The following is an 18213-nucleotide window of genomic DNA, read 5'->3' on the forward strand; positions in this document are numbered from 1 at the left end:
CTTTGCATGTTATAGCCTAAGTTATACATGAGTATACCAACTATTCATGAAAAATTCTTAAGGTATCACTTCATTATAGCCAATTTTGTATAAGCTTATTTTAATTAGCATCTCAGGTTCAACTGTGATATGGTGTTAGAATTATAGTGTTAGTTGAAATTCTCAGATTCGTCAACCGCATTGCCTTGTAGAAGGTGCCGAACAAAATCGTCTGAAACATCTTGCATTTCTGAGTATACGTTAATCCCCGCCATTTCACAGTCATGGTCCACTGATGGAGTGAGTGCTTGAGGCTGTTCGGTGTATCAAATCACATATACATTAACAATAAAAATTGCTATTAAGGAACGGATACCAATGTAAATAATGGAATTTTTACCGTAGAAAGAGGTGTTGAACACGTCGACGAAGGTTCAGATCCAGTGCTATGATATTAGTAAATGATACTGAACGATTTATTACATACTCATACTTATATTACGTCGCACCACAAGACGACATAAGAAATGTAGCGTTTTACGTTTCTTAAAAGATATTTTACCTATCATCCAAAAATAGCTTAAATTTCAGCCTTGATTTATCATATATACTACTTTTTCCATTTTCGCTTCCGGCAGTTTCTGTAGCGATATAAACATGTGCAAGTCAATAGAGCAATTTCCATTCAGACAATACGTGTATTTTTTTAACTTTCATATCAGTTTAACCTCGACTGCAGCTTATCTGATTACCGCTACCGCTGTAATGACTACGGAATGCATCTTCTTTAGAAATTCCTTTGGGGTATACATATCTAAATTGCTGTATATCGAATAAACTGTAGGCAAGCAATTACATAAATTTCTTTCAGTACGTGTTACTTCATCTTATTGATGACAATCACAGTTGTATATTATATCCTCAAAAAGTATCCGATTACCATTCCGATAAAGTCTTCATAAGCGTAAATTTTTTCTCATCTAAAGGTTCAGGAAATTCCACTACTTTCTGACCTAATATGTACAAAATGCTTCGTGACATAAATAGAGCGTTTTGTAATTGGAAAGGCACATAAGATACCTGAGCGATCAACTCGAGTAAAACATATACTAATTGCTTTCGGTTTCCCAGAACTGAACCGTAACAGAAATGTTCCAGGTTCACACCCTAAAAGAATTTCTTTTGCTCTTTCCTTAGCTATAAAGCCCACGAATAGTCTATAAAATGAATTAAACTGAGCAAACTGAGCTTACAGTAGTGAGGCTATTGAAATCTCTTAGATTTAAAGTAAGATTTAATCACCCTTCACACCATATTGCTTTCAGCTCTGAGTTACTTTGCATCAGATCAAGAACCGTATGAAACCACTTCCAAAAAGGCTGATTAAATTCCGAAACTGGAATCTGTAGGTTTGTGGCAAAGTTTAGCTAAGTTAGTAATATCTGGTGAAGTACACAGTAAGGACGTCATTTCTTCGATATTTTTTCCGACAGGATATTGAAAAGAATCGATGCGAATTAAATTGCCTTAATAAATTTCTGCCATGTAACCACGGTGCATGATAAGTCTACAGTTTTCATCACGTGTGAGTCACCTATAACAGTAACCAGTGTCTACGTGAGGTGTACGCGTATTAGCTAAAATACTGCTCAATCTGTCAGTAAACTTTGGAATTTACTGTAAATCACTAACCGATTAATTTGCAAGCTAAGAATTGTAGGTTTTCCTCCGATAGTCCACTTCCAACTCTATGGAAAAATTCAGTGTTTAGCATGTGAGCAATACTTTGCCACTTGACTTCTTTCGGCACTTCGAAACCTTCACGATTCTAAATCAAAATGCAATTTATTGAAAGCTAAATCTACCACTAAAATTAAAACTTAAATTACCGGAGAAGAAAAATAATTATCCCAAACGACCGTGCCCATTGCATTCGCAGTCTGATTTGTATTTACAATTATAACAGTTGGCAACGAAACATCCTATGAAAATATGAATTTTGTTAAGACATTATGACATCAAAAATTACTTAGTAAACGCAGGCAATGTTCTATAACATAATGAAATAAATTTAGGATACCCTAACTATAATCTTCTTAGCTTGGATAGTAAATTCGGATGTAAACAGGATGGCAAACTTTAGTTCTGTTACCATCTGCAGTACGTACAACGAATTTTACAAGAAATGTTTATTATATTATTAATATTGGTGTTCAAGGTTGAGAAGAATATTAGTTATCTACCTCATCACCCTTTGCAGTTGCTCTTCTACCAATTTTCTAGCAAAGAAAGACAACTTAATTCATTACAAATCGCTCTTATATCATAAATTCTACTTATGTTGCAAAAAACCATTACTATGATTAAAGGTTGCAAAGATCAAAACCAGTCAACTCTAAAATCGTTATATTTTAATTTATACATGAACGTATCAATGTTGAAATTGCCGTTGAAAATTGCTTCAAATCGCGAATACTTAGTTCCTACATCAATGCCTTTGATAATCTATAGTGATCGAATCATAAAGTAAGTAAACCTTGGTATCTACCACTTCAACAGTAATGAATAGCAGTAGAACATACTCTGTGTTAACCTGTGCCTACGCTTTAACATAAAAACGCATCGAAATTTTTTCTCACACTAGCTGGCTAACTAGTGCTTAACTGATTTTAAACAGTGCCTCACGTTTACTGCGACAAAGAGTCTTTACTTCCGTGGTAGTTACTATAAGTTAAAGCGTATAATACACGCGCTGCAATCATTAACTATTCACGTAAACATATTGCAATCTCGTATAATTTTAAATTAATGTACTGTTGATATTCAGCCTGGAACTACAGGCGTAAGAAAATCCGACTTCATCAGTAAACCAAGTTCTAAGACTGTACGACATCGTGTACGTAATGTTTAAGGCGAGTACGATTACTAATTACTATTACTGAAGTATTAAATTACCATATTCGTTAAATCAACTTTCCACATTCTTGTTTGACTGTCGAATTGCATTGGCTAGATTTTATTGAACAAAATTTTAGAATTTTTATTCACAAATTACGTTAATAAAATAATAAATTTCTTGAATACGTACCTTGCAGCTATTAAGAATTTTACCACTAGCACCTAAACTATAAAATATAAAGATAAATATTTAAGGGTTACATTCTAGTCGGGATTAGCAGCAGGTACTGACTAAGGATAAATTAGCCTTTAAGTGCCATACTGAGCTCTTAAACTCAATGATAATATGCTTGTACAATGTATAGTGTACAATCCTGATTCTTACTTACTCAGGCGGAAAATTTCCGCTGCGCAAACTTCGAACCTGAGATTCACTGCCGATACAGTAATAATCGAAGTGTAACATAATAAATCAAAATATATCAAGAAGAGAAATACTATAAGTGTTGCTAATAAATTATCTTAACATACCTTAGAATGTATGCATTAACGTCCGTTAATTGAGAAAAGGCATTCAGTTTTGTACCAATTAGTGAGCTGATGTGTCGAGAGCAAATAAATTCATAGTGTAAAATTTAATCCGTTATATTATCTATCCTTATCCGCAATAGCCAATATATTATTTAATTACATAATTTACCAAACAGATGCGGCAAACTTTGTATCTACTTTAATTATTTGAGGAGGTTGCTTCATGATGACAAATGCTCTGATAATATAATATAACAGTAATGTGTACGTTTAAAAGTTACACCATATAAATAAGTATTCATAATATAATGATTCACTTTTGTAGTACGAATGGTTGTCCAACAATACTGTACTAAACATATTGCCATTAATTACTTGTTCACAAGTTCCGAGAGGAGATTTTCCAGCTCTTGAAGTATAATATCCAACGTAGGCTTAACTGCCTGATCGTTTGCATGCAGGTTCTTATCACATACTGCTAATAGCTATAAATTATAAATTATAAATTAAAATTTTTTGATCATTCCCCTTGAAGCATGTTATTACATTATTTCCAATGTACGCGCTATCAAATCTTCCTGAACTTCAACTCGCAAATACGTATGCTATGCAAAGAAAAAATTTCATATCTGTATGTTATGAATGAATAAATTTTCGACATGTCAACCTGCTCCACTAAAATTTTGGTTTGCCAAATAGTATCTAAGCTACTTTCACACCATAGCTGAATTTGTTTTAATTCCTCGCAATGAGTGTTCATCAAGTTTTCAATTCCACCTAGTGCCTTCTGACGCTGCTTCCATTCAAATAATTGGACATCAAGTACCTTTGAGTGTAGTACCTTGACTCCCTCAACAATTTTAGCAAATTTTTCCGCAATTCCCTTAATTTAATTGTAAAAAATAGTCATTCCTACAGCTGCATGACAGTATCATTACATATACCCTTTTAATCAAATATTTCTAACCATTTCTGTATCTTTTCGATGTTTTACGATTTTAAGAATATCGTTATATAATTTCTGGCGTTGCTTAAATGCTTGCATCTAATTGTAAGAAATATGCTTAATTTTTCTCTTGGCGAAAAGCTACAGCGATGCATCCAGTATGTGGGATGAAGAAGTGTCTTATACCTGACTGGAAGGATATTTAGAATTGGGAACTGGCTGATACCTACACTCTGGGTGTTCTATAGTAAAACGGAAGATGTTCAAGTTATAATTGCACAAGTAATTAATCTATATAATTAACAGTATTAAAGTAAAATACTTTCTTAAATATCCAATAAAAATTTAATTTTAACCTTCTAAAAGTTTATTCCAATGATGATATAAAATATTCAAATTTTCTCGCAGCTGCTGAATATTTTTCCAATCGTTTTCAGCATCAATCGTGATCATATGCAGTTGGCTGCAGATTTTACGAATATCTTCAGCCGCAGTGCTAATATTATTATTTCCGTTCGGCCAATTGGATGACTCATCATTCCCTTTCAAGGTTATTGTAGCCTACGAGATGTGAATAAAAGTAAATGATGCTTTACAATATTTTAACAAGTTCGATAATCAAACTGTAGTTTGGGTAATGCGATTTCTATAAAAACGTCTATATCTCAACTGAACCAACAGGATATCCAAAAGTAAAATCGGTGTCTAGCTTCTTTAAACGTATACAATACATACTTCTTGGCACAATTTCCTTTCTGTCTCGAGACAATCAAGAAGAATATCCAATAGTCTCATAGGATTCTGTTGAAATCGATTCTGTAGTTTTCAATAGTAATATAGCATTATTTTGTTTAACATGTGAGGTATGTTATACTCATGATACTGTTGTTAATCAGAGTGTCTTCAGTTTTAGTGATAACAATAGTACTAATGAATAATAAACTGTCATTATCAGCAGTAAAACATGGAGTAAATCATAGCTTTGTCTTATCTTATAAGAGACAGATCTCATTACCTACCTACCTTAAAATCTTCGATATACTTGGTCATACGAGACCACTGCAGCAGTGCATCCTGCGTGGAAATTTGTTCCAACTATTAAAAGGTATCATAAACCAGAAAACGGATTTAAGTTTAATAAAAATAGTTGATTAACACTTGCATGTACTTTAAGGCACGCTAAAGCAACGGTGTACTGAGTTCAGTAGATAGTTTAATCAGTTGCATATAGATGTTGCAATTGTAAATTGAACGACATGTACGTCTGTAGCTATTAATAACTAGTAATACATTATCGACTTAAAGTGTAAAAATACCTAGGGTGTGCGATACAGATTACTACAAACACAACAGATGCGCGTATGGTACTACCATAGGAAACCTTAATTTATTTCATTGCAGGTACTGTATGTCTGGACGTTCGTACAGTAAGTACCTTACAAGGCACGGAACGTAAAATTCAAAAAAAGCTACAACGTGTGCACCAGCTTTACTTTATATTTGCAAGCTGAGCATTTCATAATTATAATTGTTACGAGGAGTTATGTTTAAAACTGAAATTCAATGCATTAGATCAAACATCATATTCGGTCTCACCTGCTGTGTTTGTTGTCTCATGAGGCTCAGCAACTCATCACGGACACGAATAGCAGTCAATTCATCTCGATTTTGTCCTAAACTCCTACAGAGGGTGACAGCATTTGTTTACAAATTTCGTATTCACTAAAATGTACAGTACCAGTCTTTATAGGAACGTAAAATTTAAGATTTAATTGCTAAATTCGAGACTAAAAAACAATGATAAAACCACGACAAGTAAACTTAGCCCATGTTTAGCCCTAGTTTACAAAACGCAGAAGTGTCCAATCTCAGTTTTTAGACTGTGTAAAAAAATAAGCTTCTAATATAAATCCTCTGTTTTAATGAATAAATATCGTACAGACGAAATTTCTACGCGCTATAACATCACGAAATCATCTCATCGATACTGTTCATGATTCGCTAATGTGATTTTTAACGTTACAGTTTCACAACAAATTTCTATAGCTTTAAAAGATTTCTAGAATCAAGAAAGGGATCTATGCTATGTTGAGGAGTTTCTTATTCATCCAGTAACAGGATGCAGAAAGATATCACATGAACCCACTGTACTGTACACTACAATTTGTAAACAGGCTCAACTCTCCATGGGCTACTTATCATGCGCACTTATTCGAGAGCAAGTTGCATCACGTACGTATGGCAATTTTCAATAATTAAACAGTAACAAATAGTATTGCGTTAATTGACGTTCCTGCTCTACCGTAGACATTTGGATAGTATCAAATCATATAATTATTTTACTGTACTACAGTGAAAATTCATGCAATCGATCTACAACAGCTGAAACGTTGAATCGTTGAAAATTTTAATTGAAAGGCGACACAAATACGAAACATGTGGCACACCAAATCGTAAATACAGTACGGTACTTTAATGTAACATTTTTTTATGCCACTTTACTATGAGTTTAGCCGGACAATACTGTACATTATTACTGTACTGTATCTACGTGTACATTGCAGATTTTGCGGAAGAACTATGCACTAGTTGACTACGTGTAGTTGGCAATTTCTAATTTATAGGTACAGTACAGGAGCGCGGTTCGAATCTTGAAGTTGGACAAAAATAATGCAGATACTTGCAGTGAATAGAGTATAGTATCTAAAAAATTGGATTGAGTCAATTTAGTTCATGAAACTGACTTGATTCGAAAATTATACCTTTAGTCATCAATACGAGTAATGGGTAAAATCAGGTCAGTGTTATATTATAGTGAAAGTATAGTAATAAGGTATCCTACAATCGTTACAATGGTTCACATCAATGTTCAGGCTAGTACAAAGTATTATCATCGCATTATACTGTACACTTATTGTGTTTATCTTATCTTAAGATCACTTCGTTTCGACGGTGTCGATTAAATAGCTGTGAACGGAGACTCCCTATGAAAAAAACACTGGTTTTACAGTACGCGATCGATGATACAGTACTGCATGTTGCAGATTACAAACGTACAGTATTACAGGATTCGAATTTTATTTACCAAAACTGATTTTCTATCCAGTTGGCAAAGACGCATCTAATTTCTATATGAAATTGATGCATTTCATAAGTTTGCAGCATTTGCTGTAGCGCAGGACCACGCAAACTTTGCGACGCTGCCCAAAGAGCCATATCGGAATTACTTTCTTCTTCTTTTTTAACAATAAAAACTTACAGTGTAACTGTAAGTATTAACTGTAACTAAATACTGTACTGTACAGTACAGTGAAAAATCAGCAAAAAGACTGTTTCCAAATAATTTTAATGGTAATTTTAATCTGCTAGTGAGTAGCGATAGTAATCACGAGCTAAATACGGCCACAACTTAATTAAGCACTGCTGTACGGTATTTAGCAGGAAATGCAGTTCGGTACAGTACTGTACTGTACTCCAGAGAACCTGTACTGTACTGTACTGTAATTTGCAATACAGTACAGTACAGTACTGTACAGTACCATACACTTGCAGTACACTACAAAACTGTACACAGTAATTATAATTACTTCGTGCTTTGACTATTCTTGCACTACATGGACGGTCGGGTTAAAGTTTAATAAATGTGTCCGTGAAGTTACATATTGGTATAAAGTATAGTATTTTTACGTTAGTTCCAGCAATATTTTTCCCTTTTTACATCTGAGAAACAAAATAAACATGCCGTACAATCGTGTGTAAAAACTTTGAGTATGCCGTTAGATCAACCGTACTACTGCGGTTATCCACCGCTTTCAACAACGGGAGTGTAGACTTTCAGCATGCAGATAAGTACAATGCTACTCATTCGATAGATTTAGGAAAATGAGCATAAGTTTAATCTGAATTTCGTCTTCAAATGTACGCTGCTGTGTACATGGCTACTGTGCAAGGACAATGCTATCATGTAATGTACGCAGTCATACAATACGCCCAAAACTAAATAACGATCGGACACGGTAAAGAGATGCTTCAGGATTAGAATAACCTAACCATTATTGCAACCGCATATCTAAGGGTCTCTAGGAATCACGAGATAACTGGGTAATACAGTACAGTACTGTATACGGTACTTTTATTGCAGCAAAGGCAATACTATTTAACCTTAACAGCCTACAGAATCAAACATAGATACCGTACCATACTACAGCACGTGTACACTGTACAGTGTACAGTACAGTACAGTACTCTGCAACTACAGATTCTACAGTACTTTACACTACTGTACTGTACAGTGTACAGTACTGTATACCTGAATCATCATATCATGCGATAACATAACAATAAATCACATATTGATGATACTATATGAGGTATTGAATTAAATGACAGTGGCTATCTGAAAATTTCGCTATAGACTGTTAAATACTAATACAATTCGTTTAAATATATAAATGATAGAGGCTTGCATTGCACTATCATTAGTAACAATTTTTATCTGGGTTGCGAAATGAGCTGATGCAATTTACTTCAGAAATCAAAATTACGATATTAGGTAAAGTTTTAATCAACAAAGTATAGGTGTGCTCTGTAGATACCGGCTTTCATGAAGATTATAAACCGATTTCAATTCGTAAGCGTAAAATATTAATTTAGAACTTGACTAATGAGTCATTGCGGCATAGGCGGTGCAGTAGAAGTCACGATAAGGAAAATCAAACCGAGTCGAAACTAGTAATCGATTAGTGAATATATACTTTGTAAGCACGCATTCTAAATACGATCGATAACCCCTTGATAGTTGTAAATAAACGCAAACAAGGGCGACAGCAGCGTAGTGTAGACAATTTTGGTCTATTAACTTTCTATTTCTCAGTATTCAGGATTAATTGCCACTGAAATTTTCAGATTATATCCTCTGATTATTATACTGTGAGCACAAATCAAAATCATAAAACAAACCTTACAATTAAGAATATTTTAAACAAAGTCAGTTTGCGATAGAATTACTCCGACAAATAAGTCGATTGTAATTAGAGGCATTAGCTTCTTTAACAAATTAAAATTTGATAAGATCTACTCTACATTTCCTTGAGTACTAAAACCTTGATTACCCTAATTTTGGGGGGAATTAAATAAAACAACTGAAGAACACATCCAACAGTAGATACAGTAGTTTTAATATATCATATTTTAGACCATTACTTCACCATGCGTATCAACAGAGGTTACAATTTTACTTTTTATCACTACTCTAACATTAACGATTACGAAAGACAATTATATCAATTAGCGCTTAACACATGAGCTTACAATAACTACAGTACAACGGTACTTATATCATTCTTACCAAATTATTACTCTGCGAAAAGTGTTTATTACAGTCACATCGCACAATTGCACTTTTCAACTGATATATATGCTACATAGTTAAGAGTGCAGCAATCATCTAATCAAAATCGGAATAAAAGTATCTATTAATAAAATTGTAACTGGTGGATTGGTGTCGAAATAGTACTATATGTACGCAATTACCTATTTATAATTTCGGTTAATTCTTGAAGCTAACATACAACTGAACATACGCGTATATGCAGTATCAAGCATTCTTTTACAGTAGATCACCGCCTTTATAGTACTGTAATATTAAGATTAAAGATTTAGAGTCGCGTTCTTTACAACACTGATACAAGATTTACTTTATTAGCAAAATACATTAAGTTGTTTATAAAAGTGTCAGAATTAGCAGCCACAGCCATCAGACTTTGGAGTTTCGCTGTTATTAAGTTTAATCGGATCGGGAAAATCGTTATACACAGATACATCAGATTCTCTTGCCAAGGCATTTTTAGCGATAGTCTGGAAAGCTTGCTCCACATTAATTGCTTCCTTAGCACTTGTTTCAAAATAAGGAATGTTGTTCTTAGATGTGCACCAATTTTGAGCTCTCTTCATTGTGACCTAGAACAGTATATTATAAGAAATTCGTTAGCCACCCAGATACCAAGTTTTGTCAACAGCTTAAGAGATGAGGGTCTTACAGCACGATTCTCTAGGTCAACTTTGTTTCCTAACACGACGAAAGGAAAGTTTTCGGAATCACGAGGGCTTGCTTGAATTAGAAATTCATCCCTCCAACCATCTAACGATTTAAAAGAATTTGCGACAGTTACATCGAAAACCAACACGCAGCAATCAGCCCCACGATAAAATGCCACTCCCAGACTCTGAAATCTTTCCTGTCCAGCTGTATCCCATATCTATCGGATAAGAAAATATACTTAAGAAATAATAATTAAAACCTTGATATCACGAAAGAATCTAACTGTAATACTAACTTGCATTGTCACTAATCGATCATCAACCATAACTTCTTTAGTTAAAAAATCTGCACCAATTGTTGCCTTATATTGATTACTGAACTTTTTATTGACATACTGATTCATCAAAGAAGTTTTACCAACACTATTTGATGAAAACAAAAAGATGAGAAAATTGCTTTATAAACGCAACAACTAATTAAAATTCTTGATGGACGTACCCGCTATCGCCTAAAATGATAACCTTTAATAGAACTTTCTTTCTAGATGCCATCTTGCGGAGCGGTCTCTAACATGGTTATAAAACGAAATAAATTCGTATAATGCACTGCACAGTATACGAAAGTTACATAGACATACTGTATAGTAATGCAACGTACGTACTGTACTGTACAGTACATTTAGTGTCGTATCAGTCGTACAGTACAGTACTGTACATATCGCACAGTGAAAACGACAGTGAAGTGTTAAGTGCTAAGGAGGAAGTACTGTACGTTACAGTAAAGTAAAAGTCTAAAAACTTATATGGATTCACGCTGCGATTTGATGCGCCGTGCTGTACTGTACAGTACAGCCGCTTTTTTTAGGTACTACTATTACAGTACAGTACTGCGTAAAGTTCAACTTCAAAACTCCAAAACAGCACTAAAACTATGTCTTTAATTATTTCGACTATCATCCAACATTGCTGAACTAAGCCATATAATATTGAACGTGTAAAACCATATTGAGATACACTACAATATATTACGCACAGTTTATGTACAATATATCAAATTAATTACAAAGATGTCTGTGCAACTGTATCATGATGAGTAACGAATTAAGAGCACTGTATTGGACTGCCATTGCTGTATGTAAAAAGAAAACAGTATGCGTACAGTCTTTGAAAATATCATACTGTACTTATTATCGGATTTAGTTTCATTGGTACAGAACTCAACGTAATATAAAGCTAAATCATGTGCCCACTCACTGGACAGTAAAAAGAATCCGTGATTATTTTAATTAGTGTTTAACAATTTAATATAGTACAGTATGAATTATGTAAAGCTTTAAACTGTCTACTGCGCTGCATCGTACTGCACAACTAGAACGTTTAGTGTTTCCTTTGCAAATCCGAAAGTTAGCATGCAGCCATGCATGTACTGTACAGTACTGTTGTTACTAAAAGCTTTTTAAGAGTTACGCCAAAATAAGTGAAAGATAACGTTACAGTCAAATTAAGTCATAAACAAGAGTAAAAGTACATAAATTACGTTAATTACTGCTACTATAGATGAACGGACACAAAGAACACACGTATACGCACTACATGGTACAAACCTTTCCTTCTTAAAGTGCTTAAACTCAGGTGCAAAAGTAAAATGGCGTTACTCTAATAAATTGATCAAATCTTCTAAACTCTGGTTAAGAGCGCTACGTTGGTCTCGTGATTTTTATGACGTAATATAGTATAGTATAAGGATTTACCCGTAGTACAGGACTGTACTGTACATTGGTTTGGCCTGCAACCTTTGACGTGTACCGTACCAGTATGTACTGTACACTGTACTGTACACTAAGGGTCTCTACGATACTGTAACACTGTACTGTACTGTACAATTTAGCCTCGCTGTCATGCTGTCACAGAGTTGAAGTCCATTTTCAACTATGAAATACTGTACCCCGTACGGTCGGGCGTACGGTCGTGTGTAAAAACTTGGAATACAGTACTGTACTGTACTGTATTCTGTACAGTACTGTATTGTGTACTGTAGTCATACTGTACAATACAGTACAAAAACAGTACAGCGTACTGTACGTACAGTACAGTACTGTAGCTTTTTCCCTCTGGGCGAGCGGACTTTTTCTAGCCGATCCCTCGCTCTTGTGGATCTACGGTACTGTAATTTTTAACTGTACAGTACTGTACACTGTTCAGTACTATATTGTACTGTACTGTACTGTACAGATGGTTAGAAGTTGCCAAACTGTACCGTACAGTACTGTACACTCAGTGTACTGTACAGTACATACTGTATCTTATCAACGTAACCACGCTACAGATGTACTGTACAGTACTGTACCAATACCTTACAGTACTGTAGAGTGTAGACCCTTCAGATTTTGACTAAATGTTTAGAATCCTATGCTGAAACGTCTCAAACGATGGTAGTGTACAGTATTCGCTTACTAGAACTCATATACAAAATTGCAGGTAATTCTATAAAGATTTACAGTACCGTACCAATACCTTACAGTACTGTACTGTACAGTGTACACTAGTGTACTGTACAGTACAGTAAGTCTAAGAAGTCCCTAGTACTGTACTGTACTGTACAGCGGCAGTACAGCTCAGTACTCTACTGTACTGTAGAGCGAGTGTACAGAATCTACTGTACACATACAGTACTGTACAGTGCAACAGTAGAACTACGGTACAGCACAGTACACGCGTTGACGAGGCAGATATGGCTTCTCAATCTGGTGTTCGAAAAAGGCATTTAAATGAAAGACCAGCTGGTAGTATTTCTCCAGGTATTGCAAAATAATGATAAATAGCAGAAAAGTAGCCTTCCTTGATCACTGATCAGTCTTAAAAAGAAAATAATATCTACTGCGAAAGAGTTATTGGATTAGCATCGATACAAGTACTGGACTATATTAAAACACTATGTAAGACAATCACAAGTACTGTACAATATGGTGGGTTTTTACTAAAAGACGGTTAACAGTACTTTTAGTGTTGACCCATGATATTTCAAATAAATTTTTAACTTTAACCTGTCAGTTTTATTTTAATACGAATTTTATACCCTGCATATTTAAACAATGCCTGAAGATATACGGTAGATGATATACTGCTACTGCAGGAGCCTACTTTTGGTAGTTCCTGCTATTTTTAACTTTTACACAGACGATATGCTCATTCTGCAAACTACTGTACTGTAGACTCGTATACTGCTCTCGTTCGACTATTTTATTTTAAATATTAAATTATAATCATAGATGAAAGCGCTTTCGACGAAACCAGACACAAAGTATTTGTCTGTATCTTTCTCCTTACTGGTATGGCGTTATTAGGATATTATGGATTTTATGTAAATAATGATCGCAATGCATCTGACATGGATCTGCAACCTAAACTTCGTAAGTTAATGCTATAGAAAATCAATTTTATGAAGTATTAACTTTTAAACTTACAGTAAAATTTTGATTGGAGTAGCGCATGTGGAGTGATCCACAGAGAGTGCTGTATTGCATCGGATAGTGTAGTAAAACTTACGCACCTTGAATTATTTTGTGAATCAACTCATAAGGAACGTGCATTGGAATCATTTCAAAAGAGATCGGTAGGGATTGGCGAAAACTTGGTGAAGCGTTAAACTTCAGCGAAAATAATTTGCAAGAGTTCGATAAAGAAACGTCTCACTTTACCAGAGCTTCTAAAATGCTAAAACAATGGCAACAAAGAGGCGATTCGATGACTGCAACACTGAATAATCTAATACAAGCCTTAAGAAGCGCATCTAAGGCTGGATTGGCTGAAAAATGTGAAAATCTGTAGAATATAGATCCAATCCTTCTGTTGATCATCAAATGTAGTTTACAGTTAGTTGTAACCAACGAAATATTCGTAGTATATGTACTGTATTAACTTTAATAAAAGCTTAACATTTATAATGTCATTTACAGCAGACACTAATTACGACTGCAATTGATTGATTTACTACCTAGAAGTTGACGTATATGTAATAAGACAATTTGGGAAAAATCCAGAAGTAGTTATGTGATCCCTTATTAACCGACTATGACGCGGGTATCCTTGTATCAGTCAGTATTGGATTAATTTAATAATAATTTTGTTATAAATGCTATAATCACGAAAATTACGCCGCAGGGCCGAGCAGTCTACACTTTCTGATGTAATACAATATCAAGATTACTTTAGATGCTTTTTATCTTCGTTATGAACTCTGATGCACAATTAACATGATCTTTCTCAACAATCCGTAACTGCTGGTACCTATTTTATATAACGACTCGAAGACAATGCTTCGACAGCTTTATAAGATAGCTATAGAATCAAATCAAATAACGAATATGCAAGATGACTCTCATAAAATTCGCAATCGTAAGAAAATTGTTACGATGCTTCATTTTACACCATAGCATTGGAACATTCCCAGCAATTACGTATGATGGATTACCGTGAAGCTAATTAAATGTATGAGAACTACTACTATGCGTATAATTAAATAGTTTTAGCATCAAATTCACTATTATACTGTGAAATAGCGCGCTGAAATCAGCCTACCAGAGCATATCGGGACTACTAAAGTCTAGTCCCTGAGCATATCCAGCTGCAAATTGTATATTCTATACGCATCTTAACAGCTTAGATGTAATTGAGCTGTTATTTCCATCAGTAAGCAATGTAATAGTACCGCTTTCTAGGTTACGTAATAGGTTTGCGGCGATACTATGCTAATAAATTATAAAATTCATTAACTATAGCTATAATTATTTACGAGTTCGGCAAGCGTCATTTCTACCTCAAATTTCTAGGATGTCTTCTAAAATTTGTTTGACTCGTAAGCAGTAAGAAGTTAAAAATTTATATTTTACGAATAAAGCTTGATTTTGATGGTTAATACAGCACTGCATTATCGTAATTTATAGTTTATAGTATATGACACGCAATATTAATCCAAGTCGCACAGCAATACCAATTAACAGTTCATGAATTACGCCAGTATCATGTAAGTTCAAGCTCCTTATAGGTAATAACATTTAGCAATTTTCAATAAAAATGAATATTAAGTTGACTCCGTCGAAGCAGACATATCTGAAAAAAAATAAAATAAGGCTTTAAGTACTAAACAAATATAGTTCACTATTGATTCTAAATTGCACAGTCTTTAGGTAAAAATGTAGCATAACTAAAGAATAAATAGAATTTGTTTTCCAGAATATATATACAGTAATCCATTTCGCTTGGCGAAAATTAAGCGTCGATAAAATAATAGCGACATAATTTTTAAATTCTATTAAATGCTTGACACGGCACTCATGCCGTGGAATTTACTGTAATGACATTGCTGTACGTAAGTTTAGTAACAAGTTGTTAATGAATGTTGGAATTATAAAATTACTGGACAAGAGTACACAAACCGGCAAAGTGCTGTAAATATTAGCCCAGAATTATTCATTTTTAGATCTCAGAATGTAGGAATACTACTTTTATTAGTTGATGTTAACCTCTATGTACAGTATATACTCTCGCAGAAATTCTCAACAGAATTAAGGGTAGCTTAGGAGGCGATTTTTGACAATAAAGAAATTCATAAATTTGAATTTGAGGAAGTGATTATGCTTAGCTGTAGTTGGAAGTAGTTCATATGTTAATCTCAAATGCACAGTATAAACACTGCCTTTAAACTGAAAGCCACACAATGAACTGTACTACTTTTCACTGGTATATACTGTAGCAACCCACTTCTAGTATCTGATGTTATTAGGTTATCAACATTTCTTTATTCAATAGAAATGTTGTACAAAATTGATTACACTTACTCGTATCAATCTAACCATAAAATTAAGCTAGCTACATAGAGATGTAAAAGCGTATGGTACTAATATGTAAGAGTTTATCTCTTATTTTCATAAACTACAGTAGAAAACTTATTATTAACAGCTTACAGTATACTAAATATTGAATACAAAAAGAGAAATTCTGTCGAAAAAATTACATTACTACAGCTAAAGTAGGAAATATCATAAAGTTTACTTATAGTACACGCTGAAAATACGATAGCAAACCTAGCTCTTGATCTTTTCTAAGTTTGTCGCGCGTTTCAATGCGTTCAAGAGCCTTGTTTTTGGCCCAATTTCGTAATCTAGGAAGATGAAAATTATCGATTAGATTTTTAAATTTTAAGTTATCCGTAATCATTACGAATGTAATCAATCGAGACGGTTAAGTGTAAAATGTACACACAATATAATAAGATAGTATAGAAAGTAGATTATACAACACGTCATACGTTGTGTCAGGTTTATAATGATAGCCTACTACTCCAAGAAGAAGACTAAGGCCTAAACCAAATACCCAGATATTTTCCCAGTCTTCCTTTTTGCGTAATTCACCCGGGCGACGAGGCTATAGCAAAGTTATTTTTATAACCATAATTAGTAGGCGTTGAATTTCGCAATTTTACTCGTATAATCATAATCGAGGAGCTACTGGTTCCACCATGCGATTAACTACAGTTATTGCAGCGGGCTAGTTGGTGTAAAGTAATGCGTAAGGACATACAGAATAATTTGCAATAAGGAAACAAATTTGGCAGAATTAATACGCGCTAGTTTCTTAAACGCTTATATAGTACATTGTGTTATTTGTTAAATCTGGAACAAGCTGGTGTGCTATCAGTGGCTATTAGCGCAGTAATCATAAAAAACATAACTACTTCTCAGTAGTAGTATTTTTATTTTACTTTTACAAATTGATAATTACAGTTTAACAAGTAAAGTTAAGTTGGATTAATTAAAGATTCTGTAAAGAGAGTGGTTGTGCCATTATCTTTAATTGATCCGTAAAGTTTAGAAGTAAAATTTAACGACTCAATTCGATTTCACTTAATCTACAATCGTAGCTTTTAAAGTATGTACGAGTACTGTACAGTACATCACGTTACACTCAGTTTAAATAAATAATATTTATGAGATCGATCAACATCAGCATTACCTTAAATTCAGTAAATAGTATAGGTCTAATTTTTTCATTATTAAAAATACGTATTATCTGATACCTAAATGTTGACTGAATATTGAACTTTTTCAGATTTTTTGTTGTATTATTTCACTGCATAAATGCATTTACATATTTAAAAGTGAGCCCACCGCAGGTTGCAAAAATCTTCAAAAAACGTTGGTGAAAAGCTCTATAATCTATATGTTCTCCTGTTTCTAGTAGTACCGTGTTGCCAGCTTGCAAAAATCTTCAAAAAGACATCACTGAACCGCTCTATATGCTCTTCTTTCTCTAGTAGTTCTATGCAATGATATAGAGCTGTTTCCGAAATGTCTTCCTGAGGATTTTTACAAGCTAGGCCCCTGTATGGCTGCAGTGTAGTACACTGTAAACTCCACTGTCACTACAAGAGGATTTCTGCATGTCACAGTTTAAATTGTACGATTACGTTATAATTTACAAGAATATATTACCTTCTCATTAAATAAGAAACCATTTGGCTTCTCAGCGATGCGCCTAACTGAGGAAACCAGCACGTTGTAAGATTTTGTCTTTCTGATAACAGTTGATATTCCAAAAACCATTGCGAATGCTTGGAAGTTTAAGAAGCGGTCAGAAATTGATAGGAGCCTTTTACTTACGGAAGTTTGGTTTACAGTACTGTAAGAAGGCACAAAGCATGTGTGAACGCCACGTACTGTACGGTACAGTCATTTCTGAAACTGTACTGTACTGTACAGTACTGTAGTGTACAGTACTGTATAGTACACCAGACCATAAAGACCTCTAACTACTCCAATGAG

The 18213-nt window shown here is 34.1% G+C and overlaps 4 protein-coding genes across 4 annotated transcripts; 1 reads left to right on the top strand and 3 right to left on the bottom strand.

Moving 5' to 3' along the window:
- Positions 1-149: 149 nt before the first annotated feature.
- TRIADDRAFT_52438 (uncharacterized protein) lies at positions 150-7570 on the bottom strand (the record flags this gene model as incomplete). The annotated part of the gene is made up of 23 exons (XM_002108900.1): positions 150-293; positions 380-425; positions 542-620; positions 708-817; positions 920-992; positions 1060-1176; positions 1672-1807; positions 1869-1961; positions 2060-2134; positions 2223-2258; positions 2935-2988; positions 3068-3104; positions 3267-3311; positions 3409-3474; positions 3578-3646; positions 3784-3893; positions 4076-4291; positions 4541-4596; positions 4711-4915; positions 5090-5170; positions 5378-5449; positions 5951-6035; positions 7440-7570. The coding sequence occupies 23 exons, from the start codon at positions 7568-7570 to the stop codon at positions 150-152; spliced, it is 2136 nt and encodes a 711-aa protein (XP_002108936.1).
- Positions 7571-10093: 2523 nt separating this feature from the next.
- Positions 10094-10945, bottom strand: TRIADDRAFT_20105 (Rab7 protein; the record flags this gene model as incomplete). Its single annotated transcript, XM_002108901.1, has 4 exons — positions 10094-10312; positions 10393-10611; positions 10690-10816; positions 10893-10945. The coding sequence occupies 4 exons, from the start codon at positions 10943-10945 to the stop codon at positions 10094-10096; spliced, it is 618 nt and encodes a 205-aa protein (XP_002108937.1).
- A 2179-nt stretch (positions 10946-13124) lies between these two features.
- TRIADDRAFT_63551 (uncharacterized protein) lies at positions 13125-14344 on the top strand (the record flags this gene model as incomplete). Its single annotated transcript, XM_002108167.1, has 3 exons — positions 13125-13191; positions 13663-13803; positions 13974-14344. 3 exons carry the CDS (start codon positions 13125-13127, stop codon positions 14219-14221), a joined length of 456 nt encoding a protein of 151 aa, XP_002108203.1. The 3' UTR covers positions 14222-14344.
- A 919-nt stretch (positions 14345-15263) lies between these two features.
- Positions 15264-17994, bottom strand: TRIADDRAFT_63552 (expressed hypothetical protein; the record flags this gene model as incomplete). The annotated part of the gene is made up of 4 exons (XM_002108902.1): positions 15264-15502; positions 16477-16553; positions 16701-16816; positions 17884-17994. The coding sequence occupies 4 exons, from the start codon at positions 17992-17994 to the stop codon at positions 15474-15476; spliced, it is 333 nt and encodes a 110-aa protein (XP_002108938.1). The 3' UTR covers positions 15264-15473.
- Between the last annotated feature and the right edge of the window lie 219 nt (positions 17995-18213).

The sequence above is a fragment of the Trichoplax adhaerens genome, genomic scaffold, assembly GCF_000150275.1.
Source record: "Trichoplax adhaerens TRIADscaffold_1 genomic scaffold, whole genome shotgun sequence".
In the NCBI taxonomy this organism is placed as follows: domain Eukaryota; kingdom Metazoa; phylum Placozoa; class Uniplacotomia; order Trichoplacea; family Trichoplacidae; genus Trichoplax; species Trichoplax adhaerens.